General features: G+C 35.7%; 4 protein-coding genes across 4 annotated transcripts; 2 read left to right on the top strand and 2 right to left on the bottom strand.

Annotated features, from left to right (window-relative positions):
- Positions 1-2,401: 2,401 nt before the first annotated feature.
- Positions 2,402-4,946, bottom strand: PHYBLDRAFT_145276 (hypothetical protein; the record flags this gene model as incomplete). The annotated part of the gene is made up of 2 exons (XM_018431403.1): positions 2,402-2,549; positions 4,837-4,946. 2 exons carry the CDS (start codon positions 4,944-4,946, stop codon positions 2,402-2,404), a joined length of 258 nt encoding a protein of 85 aa, XP_018291845.1.
- A 74-nt stretch (positions 4,947-5,020) lies between these two features.
- Positions 5,021-7,508, top strand: PHYBLDRAFT_186934 (hypothetical protein; the record flags this gene model as incomplete). The annotated part of the gene is made up of 10 exons (XM_018439301.1): positions 5,021-5,091; positions 5,145-5,180; positions 5,305-5,313; positions 5,387-5,544; positions 5,605-5,694; positions 5,942-6,191; positions 6,239-6,519; positions 6,567-6,766; positions 6,816-7,218; positions 7,394-7,508. Exons 1-10 carry the CDS (start codon positions 5,029-5,031, stop codon positions 7,506-7,508), a joined length of 1,605 nt encoding a protein of 534 aa, XP_018291844.1. The 5' UTR covers positions 5,021-5,028.
- A 1,620-nt stretch (positions 7,509-9,128) lies between these two features.
- On the top strand, positions 9,129-9,996 carry PHYBLDRAFT_168235 (hypothetical protein; the record flags this gene model as incomplete). Its single annotated transcript, XM_018435823.1, has 2 exons — positions 9,129-9,836; positions 9,895-9,996. 2 exons carry the CDS (start codon positions 9,129-9,131, stop codon positions 9,994-9,996), a joined length of 810 nt encoding a protein of 269 aa, XP_018291843.1.
- A 313-nt stretch (positions 9,997-10,309) lies between these two features.
- Positions 10,310-11,803, bottom strand: PHYBLDRAFT_181365 (hypothetical protein; the record flags this gene model as incomplete). Its single annotated transcript, XM_018438458.1, has 5 exons — positions 10,310-10,937; positions 10,989-11,144; positions 11,213-11,291; positions 11,368-11,473; positions 11,577-11,803. The coding sequence occupies 5 exons, from the start codon at positions 11,801-11,803 to the stop codon at positions 10,504-10,506; spliced, it is 1,002 nt and encodes a 333-aa protein (XP_018291842.1). The 3' UTR covers positions 10,310-10,503.
- Between the last annotated feature and the right edge of the window lie 341 nt (positions 11,804-12,144).

Genomic DNA, 12,144 nt, shown 5'->3' with positions numbered 1-12,144 from the left:
AAAAGCAAAATATTCAGACGCTAATCAACTTTTTTTTTGTATAAAGCACTTACAATCTACTTGATTGCCAAATTGCAATTTCTGAACCCAATCTATTAGTATCAGCACATGAGTTTTCGAAAAAGTTATTTTATTCGGTCTTCAGAGTGTGCTTGTGTTGTAGGTTACCATTAGTTAACACATCAATGTCTGAATTTGTCGACATTAAATAATTCGTAAGAAATAGTATAGAGATTAATAAGGAATGTAAATAAGGAATGAGATCATGTAATGTCCACGATGATTCAAATAGAAACAGGACTTGAATAATATGCTAAGAATAATAAGAGAGAGAGATATGATCTTCCTTGGTAAGATCGTGCTGTGTCTGGGTAACACGAGACAAACTACATTTGAAGTCTCGATGTAATTTGCTTAGAATGGAAATTCAAATAGAAGTTCGACACAGCTGGCTGCCCTTCATATTTGCTTTCTAGGCCTCGAGAGCACTCGATTGATATAGGAATACCGACAACCCAAGTAATTCGAATCAATTAGGTACACAAATCTCAGTAAAAATAGAAACACTCAGAAAAGAAAAAGACCAAATAAACTGTTAAAAGTCTCACATAATTCTGTATAATCACATGCAAACACCATAGAAAGCTAGTAAAATCTTTCAATGAACTTGTTTAGCACTTAGTGTAATTATTATATATTCACTGGGCTGTAGACCGAAACTAATGTACGGGATTACAACATGCAATGTAAGTAATATAAAGTTGTAATTTATTAGGGCAGTTTTTCCATAGTACATGCTAGCTAGAGACAAGTGGACTTTTACAACAAAAGTTGATCTATCCCTACAGGAAGAGATTTTAGCCATTCCAAAATACTTGAAACTTTTGGCAAAAACTAGCAACCTTCCTTAATTTTACGTTGATCCTAGCAAATGAAATATGTCTTGAGCTTAGTTTGGTATCTTGATACTGATATAGGTTAAACTTCTTGCTTTTGGCCTAGAAAACTATTTTGAGCGTAAAATGAATGGTAAGTTGCTTACCATGTTGCAAAAATATATAAAATGGACACACACTACCGATCAATTAAAGAACTTTTGTAAATTTACGTTATATCTTTTTATCTTTTTTTTTAACTTGAAAAAAAAACGCATTCTTACATGGTTTTATGCAAAGTAACTTTAGCTCATCTCTCTTCAATTTTTTAGTACCTCATTTTTCTTGAAGCCAAACGAAATATGTTAATGCTATTTTGATTATATGGCTATTGCGTTATGTAAAGCGATTTTTTCAAGACCTTCATATCTTACTCTCTTTTTCATAATACAAACTCTCTCTACATATAAAATTTCCAATATATATATGTATAGCATAATACACAGTAAATAGCCGCAGTATAACTTTGTGCTTGAAATAATGTAACCCTTATATGAAAATCATAAAGCGAAGCTTAAGAGAGTGGAAACAACTTGGAATAGCCACTCTAACTTAATGCTGTATTTGGCGGGTCAATACATCACAAATTTAAAAATCTTACTTGTGTTCAGGTGTGAGTTGAAATATTAAATCGCCGTAATTTTAGAAAATACCATTCAAGAATATGATATTCAAGAAAATATTATATGTATTTATATTTATTAAAGATGTATGAATAATTTAGTAAATACAAATGAATTACGTGTATTACGTAGAGTATATAAAAGGTTGTAAATAATCTGAATAAGATAAAGCTGATTCTATTACTATTATATCTCTTGTTCCCTCTGTTTCTTTACTCATAACATTGACCTTTCAGTACCTGAGCATTATACTGAGGATCTTAAGGACATGACGATTCCGGTTAGTATACAGTAAAACACATTTGTAAGGCACGAAATTCGAGAAAACACTATATCAAACTTTAGCTGTAATGCTTCGGGCTATGAGCGGGCTATTGGTTAATATTAGAAGCGAGAGCAATATGTGATGATGATGTGGCTTTTGTTCTTGCAAATATAGATGCTTCTGTGAATACATCGCTACAATTTTCTTTCAATCAGCCCATCTCATGGACTTGTTCTCCCCCTCTTATGATCATTATACTTTCTCCTATTGTACTTTCTTTTTCTTTTCTTTTCAGTTTGTTTCAGTGTTCTATGTTTTCTGTATTTATTCTTGTGTCTGTACTTATTAGTTTACTACTTTACTTCTCTACCTTTGTGCGCCCATCAATATCTCCTCAGGTAGACACCTCTCTTTTTTAGGAAATAAGATCTGTTTTTTTGTGCATTTTAATGTTTTTTTTTGTCTCATACAAAGAATCCTACAGAAGATCAACCCGAAAAAATACCATATGCAAATAAATCCTGATTGATCTAAAACAGAGTCCCTATAGTTTGTGCAAAATGATCTAATTATCGATTCTACCAATTGAAAATGGCACGGAATACACCGAATAGACCTTTTAACACTTGTTTTACCAAAGAGGATTTTTCAGGATCGAATCTTAAAACAGAAATTGACTTTATGTCCATGTGCTTGTGTGGCTTGAATGTGCCTCCAAGTACGAGCCTAAAAGTCAAATCAACGAATTGATTTCCAGAGATAATGAAAATGATATTTATTTGCTTTATAAATCTTATCACTTGTAAAAGATAATATGTCGGAATAGTGCACGATTGATAGGAGGGCAATTGTAGCGATGTCACTTGGAAACAGCTGCTCAAAATACAATGAAACATGCCTACATCTCCTTGCCAAAGAAAACGTAACAATATCATAATCCGTCAATTCAGTATTGGTTTTTATCTTTTGGGCAACAGTCAGAATAGTGTATCTGATATGCCAATATGAAGTCTCATAAGACTATATGACCAGCAAACTAAAGTAGAGTGTCTCTCGTATCAAAGCATATCTTTTAGAGCACTACGAGAATCTTTAAATATCAACCATACTTTTCGCTAATTTGTTTGATAGCTATCAGTATAACATTTGTTGATCAATATCTATCATAAATTCACAGGACTTTAAAGATGAAATTCTTACTAAAAAGCCTGCAAAACGAAGACGTTATAAATAATTATAGTAATAAATTTCAGTATACTCAGGTCGATTATGTATATCATATTTATTCTTGATCCGTATGTATGCTGTGCACATGTCGTTGATCATGTAAATGATGCCCACAGAGAATTGAACAAGACGTTTGAAGAGGTTTATAGCAACCATCAAGAAAATAAAAATGCAACACTTTTTGATATGCTGAAATTACTTGCTGCAACATATTATAGTAACAGTGAAATATCTACTCAAGAGACCGCATAAAATTTACTGAAATCAGAATGTCAAAAGCAAGTATCATCACTTTATTCGTACCAAAAACCAGACCTGAATTCTAGCTTCATATCTTAAAGAAACAATCTTAACTTGTAGTAATGGGTCTACATTCCACAAACTACTTTGAGGCAGGATCAACTGATCATTACGTCTTTAGGCTACAACAATTGAATAAATTTGATTTGCCACATTCTGCTTATTTTGAGTTTTTTTTTTTTTTAAAAAAAAGAAAAAAAGCGGTTAACAAGAGATAATACAGGTACTATCATAAATCCCAATCATTGTAATGATGACCAGCATAAGGCCAGGAAGATCTTATTGATCACATTCAAAAGAATAATATTGATATGGTACGATCGGGAATAAACATCCAAGTTTTTTGGTTTCCCAAAGCTTTATTTTTTGCTACAGACAAGTTATTGAAGTTTTTTTTTAAAAAAAAAGTGTTTAATATATGAAGCCCTTTTAAGTGATTCTTTTTGTATTTTTATTATATACTTTTTTAAAAAAGTTCTTGAGTAAAAAGTTACAGAGCTTCAAGTCAAGAGGTGTTAGTAAGTAAACAATGGAATTTTAGCTTTTTCTTAATTTTGAAATGAAAAATATGGTTGTCATAGCAAGGGGTACATTTCATAGCTCCTAAAAAAGAGATACGTGTAACAGAAATTACTATTTCTGATCCTTTTTTTCAATGCTTAACGGGCATTAGATTCATTTTTATTACTGATAGAGTTTTCTTAAGAGAAAATTGAAATAAATTCGAAATCTTCAAAATTATCTTCGATTACACAATTACAAAGTATACAGATAATAGCCCTTTTGTACAATAATAAGCTGTGAAAAATAGTAAGAAGTTAAATTTCTACATGCTTTAGCAATACCAGAATCCAATTTTGATTCATCCCGAACTTTTCTATTATGTGTGCTCTATAATAGAGTGTTGCAATTTTGAGCAACTCGAAATATGGGAATTTAAGCCAATGCGTAATACAATAAAACTCAATTTGTATTAGGCAAGTTACGCTGTAAAGCCAAAGGGAAATACACACCAGGTTTTGTATCCGTTCATTTCAAATAGAACATATTGGTCGACGACAAAAATGTATTTTCACTTTTTTATATTTAAGGTTTGAGCGTCCAAGACTTTTGAATTTCAAGGTCATTAAGCCCCCGCATTTTTTTTGACTATGACATATGCATATATGAGACTGATTACTTGCTTTGCCTGTACATACAAAATCTCGGGAATTCATGAAACAGTTTGGCTACATGTCTCCTAGTTGTCTCTCTCACGTTAGCTAGAGCGAACATTTGAAAATCTACAGACATCACCTTTTGTTTTATTTTATTTTCTTCTTGGAAAACATTAGTATGTTGTACAATACTTTGACATTAAGGAGATCGAAAGCTAAGCCCTAATTACAAAATAGATTCAAAGCCGAGCTTATGTATCGGGAAACCTTTGAATAATCAGTAGTACTATCTGCTGCTTTCTGCATGCATATTATGAACCCTAGTATACCTTTTAAGCGCTTTTGAAGGGGCGAATTCAATAAGTGGAGCTGGTAAACCACCATATTTTCCTGATTCATTTTCGGAGGTCGATTGGAAACGGGCGTGTGTGAAAGACATGGTTGCACACACCCACTGAATAGGATTTATAAAACACCCCAACCTCCTTTCTTTGATTCCCCTCTCCTCTTCTTTACTCTCAATGTCTGACGTTAATAACAACTCCATGGGACCAGTTCTCCCAGCCGATGACGAAGCCCGCGCCGTAAGTCTTTAGTTCTCGAGAAATGAATGTTTATTAACTCGGTTTACTTGTAGGTCTTCCACGAGATCAAGGAAGTTGTGGTCGATAAGGTAGGTCTTTGGAAATATAGGGAAAGAGAAATTGAAAGAGAAAATAAGTGGCATGGGTGTAATGAGAGAATAAACATCATTTATTCCTTTTTCTAACGGCCTTTACGATTATGTTTGTGTGTAGCTCCATGAGGTAAAAATATATATTTAATAATAATATTGATTTAGACCACGGATTATGGGACTTACTTTATGAGGCTGGATAGCTTAACCATGAAGATAACGTACATGGTCTTCATGAGATGGACCAGTTGAAACGTATTTCAAGCTTCAAGCTGGTAGAGTATGCTGTTGAAGAGGTTGCCTATGGATTCAACTACTTTGGCAAGATCGACTTGGGTGATGAAAAGTTTATTCACGTCAGGTAATATTTCTGAACTGCTAATTTCAAGTCAAGTACTCGTTAAGCTTACACTTTCCAAAGAGCCCACAAGTATCACGATGGTCGCGTTGAATTCTACTCTATCCTTACAACTCCCGAGACTGCGATCTGGACCCGCGAAGAACCCTTGGTGTACTTTATTGATTAAACTAGCTTATATATATATATATATATATATTATACCTTTTTATTTTGAATACATCATTCTTTTTTTTATCAATTAAAAAAAATGTCTTGCTGAGTTACCCGGCTATCCGGGCAAGATTAGACCGACTGTTACCATGGCATTGCTCTAGAGAATAGACAATGTTCCCATTCATAGATGCACAGACACCTTCTTCCCTTCTCTTTCATTTCACTTGTTTATGTCGTCTACTAGTTTAAGTCATCGTTATCAACCTTCAACATCAACTCATTCATCCGGTTCATCGGCATCGTCTACTCGACCAGCCCTCCCACAGATCCTAACTCATTCGCCATCGAATGCCGTTCATCTCTCTCGAAGCACTGCACGAACTTCACGACGAGTACGGTCTCATTGGGTTACTCATTTCACCCATAGCTGGAGACGAAGCTCACGCACATCAAAACTATACCTTGCGTCTTCACTCACATTGGTCGCGTTACAGGTAACAAAATACTAAATAAAAATCACTTCCTCATGCTCGCTAGGTAGGTCATTGCATGTGCAGGAGTCCTAGCTTTTTCCTGGAACATGTATTGCGATCGCCCAGTTCGAATATTTTTAACTGTACACCTTCTCCGGCTTTCACTCTCCTCTCCGATTACTATCTATCTTCATTTTGATCCAAGACAAACACCACAATGTCCTAGCCAGATGGAACGCGGGGAAGCATATCCGATGGCAGAACAAGGGTCTTCTACAGGCCAAGTACCTAATGTACAGATACCTCCTGAAATCCTTCCCGAGAATGGGTTAGGCAGCTGGGTAGATCGGTAAGTTGTGATTAATTATATTCATATTGGCATTCACACCTCACTAGTATAAAAGGATCTCTCGATTTCTTCGCTGTTTTATGGTTCGTGGTTGGTAATTACATGATCTTCTCCTCTACAACTTGCGTCGAGACCGCAACTCCTCTGTATTACCTTGCTTTGGCTGTCATTATCTACGGATATATTATCCTTGCCGTGCCGATTATTTTGTGTACATCCGTGATTTTCTGTCTACCGTGTGTTCTCGGTAAGCAACGGGCGAGTAAACTATTGGATATGGTAATTTATATTACTAGGATTTTGTATTAATACAATCCCAGTTGGTATGCGACTTTTACATGTTAGTGATGGTGTAAAAATGGGAGGATCCTCCGTTGAAGAAATATCTACAATTCCGATATATCGGTTCAAGAGCAGTAAAAAACCTACAGTAGTTAGACCACCCAAGCTTCCTGGGCTTCTTCCCGTTCAAACTATGACCATTGACCCGGTATTGGGAGAGAGAAATTCAATTCAAGTAAAATCACCGCCTGGGTGGCTAGACAAGCTGTGGCTATATATTGGTCTCGTCGAAGAACCGCTTTCAAAAGACTCGCCTGAGCAGGTCTATGACGTACTCGAAATTCCTGATGAGAAGGACCAAGTGTGTGCAATTTGCCTGTCAATGTATGAAGATGGTGATATTCTATGCAAACTGTGGTAAGTTGTATTTTATGCTATTGCTTCTGAATACTTGTTTGACTTTTCTTCTCTTCATATCTTTGCTTTAATACGCATTTTGTTCCTCTGATTTTACTGCTCAATCACTCGTGAAACTATATCTGCTCTTACTTTATATCACGCATTAATACTATTTCATGTTTTCTTTTTGTAGGTGTACTCATCATTTTCATAAGGCGTGTGTCTATGAATGGCTGGCTCTTAATTACCGATGCCCAATGTGCAAGCAAGATAGTCGAGGGAAGAAAAGTAGTACTGTGTCAGAATAGTATATTGTTGTATCATATAGTCTTCCGTGCACAGTTTAAACCGAAAGCCTGGTGCTGGTACCTCGTTTCTTTTTACACTATATTATATTATATGCACACTCACACACACTCACACATACTCACACACACTCACACACACTCACACACACTCACACACACTCACACATACACACTCACATTTTTATATATATTAACGGGTTGTCCATATTTGTGTATATATAAACTCTATTTCTATTAATTAGAGAGTGCTTGTTAACTTAGTCGATCTTTATTCAGCCGAGACATAGTATCCCTGTTTCATCTGTATTTGAATTTTATTCATCAACTTGGGATTTTATCAATTTCAGTGGTGCGGACAGATCGAAACGACCAGAAGAAGAAAAAAGGTCAAAAAAAAACGGCCAGAATAAGCTTATCCAATCAAATCAATTTTAGTCTGGCCGCACCATGTTTTAAAAATGACAAACTTAGTCCAAGCATATATAGGATTGAACGAAGTGCTCCTAATGACGTTTCTTTCATCGAGCAACTAGCTTATCTTCAATCAAATTTACAATTGGAAAATAGTAGTCAAACAGAGTCATTTGAGCTTTTTCTAATTCTTGATTTGAAAGATCAATTTTTATTCTATTTCTTTATACTTTAATCCAATAAAGTGTTTCTACTTGAGGTTGAGACTATGTTAGTTCTTTTTTCATTCGTCCAAAAAATAACTAACATAGTCTCAATCTCAAGTAGAAACACTGTAGTGGGGTGTCTCACCAGTTGATAAATTAAATTTTCAAAATGCGGTGATTTATTTAATATGAAAAACTATTGGCTTTCGTTGACTTATAAAATATTCATAGGCAACTTGATCGTAAATCTATAATTCCATTCTCTAACTTTTAAAAAAGAATGGACTTTTGATCAAAAGGAAATAAGAGAGCACTCTGCAGCCTTTTCTTCGTGTTAATTCTTATTGGCTAAATATTAAACCATCAAATTTTTAAAAATATAATTCTTAAGAACTGGTGAGACACCCTATTATCGAAAGAAAAAGTTAAACAAATCCCAAGTTGAAAAATTGTAGTGCACTGTACTGCCTATACAGTAAAAACAAAAAAGAAACATAATTTAAGTAGCGCAATCGATAAAAAAAAAGTCAGGTATATCTGACTGCCTTTTTCGTCTCAACACGCCACCCTCTTCTTATCTTGTTCGTGAAATAGCAACCTCGATTCCTAAAGATGACCAACAAATGACCTTTCGAAACCATAATTCTGTCTTTAATTCATTCGAATTATTAACATATAAGTAACATAAATCAGTCTGATGTCCGAATAAACATCAAAATGGCAAAACCAAAAAATAAAGAAGTGAATGGCAATTCAGGGCAAAATCTTCTTTATTATCCGGTTCTTCTCAGCAACCTCCTAGACTCTTTGGAATACCCAAAAATAAAACGAATGCTTGACATGCAGAGATCTATAAGGGTAGCATACTTATATACAGGTATATATGATGACGTCGCTCATAGCACGCGAAAGTAAAAATATTTTTTGTCTTTCGCGCCTCACTGGTTGTCTTTTAACGCCAACGCCAACTCCAACGCCAACGCCCGCACCCTGACATTTCCACATGACGTTTATAACTACCACTAAAACTACCACCGAAGGCTTCGCCAATAAAATCTACACCTTTGACTTACCTATACATATGGATGCGATCAAGAGTATCATTCGACAACAGGTCGAGAACCAACGCTTAGAAAGACCTCATATAGTTTGTGGAGTGTACACCAATCCTCCGGTAAACCCATACAAACATTTCCTCCCATCCCCACCTATTGAAACCACTGGAGAGAAGACAATAAAAAGCACAGTGGATCATTTGGTCGAAACACACAGCAAGAAAGACGGTGTAGACGTACTACCAGAAGTGTTCAATGAAACAAAAATCCAGGACAAGATTAAAGCATTAGAAGAAGAAAAACATGCCCTTTTCCAACATCTCAAAACTCTCTTATCCAGTCAAAGCTCACAAAGAAAACCCTCTTTAGAGCCAACGCTTGAACAAAGACAAGAGCCGATAAAGCCATCTAGGGGTAACTTGCGCTCAAATAGTAGAGAAAACGTTAATAGCCGAAAGTCTCGTTCAAGAAGTGTCAGCCATCCAGATTACAAATTCACTGCATCTCGTTACACGCCATACAAGTCCACACATCGACAAGATTTTTTTGACAGAACTCGTAATTACGACAGGCAACCTTACCACCTTTCTCACATATCTACTCTCCCAGATACACAACTTCTAACACACCACGCTTTACTCGCCATGCCCTATATGGTATGTGGATATCTTTCTTCTATCAATTTTACAAGTTTCTTATTTTATCTTCTTCAAGTCTCGTCGAATGCCCTCTTATTCCGCCTCAAGACAGCCTGAATCTGTTAGACTCCCGTTTAGATCCTCTCGGGGGTTGGATAGAAATACTCCTAGATATTGACCCAAGTAAATATCACTCCAAAAATCAAACTTATACACACATGCAAATCCATTACAAAAGAGATATAGATATTAGAAATAATGAAGAAACATAATCTCATACTTCTTGATGTAATGTAAGAAGAAACTCACAGGGAAACACAAAAACCAAATCACAAAAAGAGAGATATAGAGAGAGAAAATGTTGAATGGGCTTTAAACATAGGAAGATACGAGTATAATAATACTCACTACATTAAATGTACATACATACACATTTACATATGAATACGCACACGCACATGCACACGCACACGCACACATAACTACAAACACACGCGACAAAATTTACCCTTTTTTTATCACTGTTGCTTGCTTACTTTATTGTGTGATCTTTCTTATCAATTCTTTATCTTTGATGTAATAAGGTAGGTTCGATAAAATGATAGAAAAGTGAACGATAATAAAAAAAAGGGGGGAAAGGGGCAAAATGTGATATAGTCACAGTAACTGTTTGGCTTGGACTTATTTAATTCTTAAAGAACTTCTTGTGCTCAGAAATGGGGGTTATAAGTGTGTTTCTTGTCAAGGCAGCTTCAAGATTTCCAAGAGCCACCATTTCCATCTTCTTTTGGGATTCTTTGGTGAATGTTCCGATATGAGGGAATATGACTGATCTGGAATGAGCCAAGAGTCCTGGGTGAACAGTTGGCTCGCCTTCAAAGACATCCAAACCAGCAGAAACAACTTTTCCAGACTCGAGTGCATTGACCAAAGCGTCTTCACAGATTACCTTGCCTCGTGCAGTGTTGACCAAAACAACACCATCCTTCATAAGAGTAAATTCACGATAGCTGAGAAGAGAGGTTGTATCTTTGTTTAAAGGAACACTGACAGAAATAATGTCCGAAGTTCTGAGGAGAGTCTCAAAATCGACCCATGTGGCATTATACTTTTCCTCGGCTAAATAAATACCCGTTAGAAATACACAATTAAAGTGATCTAGAAACTTACTCTTCTTATCAAGTCGTGTACGGTTATGATAAATAATCTTCATCTCAAAGCCAGACATCCGCTTGGCAATTGTCTTCCCAATACCTCCCATACCAAGAATGCCCAAAGTCTTGCCTTCGGGATCAATTCCCATAGCCATTCCGTGTCTCCAACGGCCTGTAATGTGGATGTTAGCCAGATGACTTGAAACTAAGATTAAATTATCCTTTTCTGCTCATTTTTACCTGAACGGATATTTTCCGAAGCTTGGTTAGCATTGCGACAGCAGCTAAGGATCAATAGTACTGCAATATCGGCTGTTGCCTAAACATACACAATTATTCCCAAAGGTTTCGTTATTATTGCTTAATGTGTTATCAAATAAGAATATATAACTTACAGCATCTACGGCAGTGGGGGTATTGGATACCATAATGTTTCTTGCGGTACAGGCAGTCACGTCAATGGAATCATAACCAGCAGCGCAGAACGTAATAAATTTCAAACTAAATCCAAAGAAAGAATCCGTGTGAGCTATTCAATGAAAATATTGAATTATTCCAATCCCACCGAGATCGTTATACGTAAAAGAGAAAGAAAAATACACACGCTCTAGGGAGATGGTCGATAAGTTCCTTGTCAAATACACCTGTTACAGCGTGGGACTCAGAAGAATAGTAGATCGCAGTTACGTCTTTGTATTTCCCAGCACAGTCGTCAAAGAACTCCTGTCTTGAACGAGAGGTAGAGTAAGTTATGGTGTGAGATTTTTGGAGTTCTTTGAGATAATCATCTGCAAAAGAGACACATCCAACAATAAGAGCGGTAGAAGACATTTAGAGAAGGAAGAAGGTAGATAACGGGAAAAAGGCGAAATAATTACTTGTACTTATTTTATAAGCCGATTATATCTCACATAATAGATGAGTACAAGAGTTTTGTGACGGGAGTACAGCTAAAAATGAGGCATTGGCAGAAGTTTTCGTCGAATAAGTTGCTATGACTACAAGTAAATTATGAAATGTGTAGTTAGCTTTGATGACTATGTAAATACACAGGTGCAAATTTAACTCAAAGACATGGTTTAGCAATAATAATAATAATAATAGAAGGTTGGCTATGTTGCTGAATGGTGAATAGGTGAAGTATCGAGACTATCGAAGAGCTTGATTTTATT

Source organism: Phycomyces blakesleeanus (assembly GCF_001638985.1).
Source record: "Phycomyces blakesleeanus NRRL 1555(-) unplaced genomic scaffold PHYBLscaffold_10, whole genome shotgun sequence".
In the NCBI taxonomy this organism is placed as follows: Eukaryota; Fungi; Mucoromycota; class Mucoromycetes; order Mucorales; family Phycomycetaceae; genus Phycomyces; species Phycomyces blakesleeanus.
Note: the sequence above shows the minus strand (reverse complement) of the source record. Positions and strands in the feature narration are given on the sequence as shown.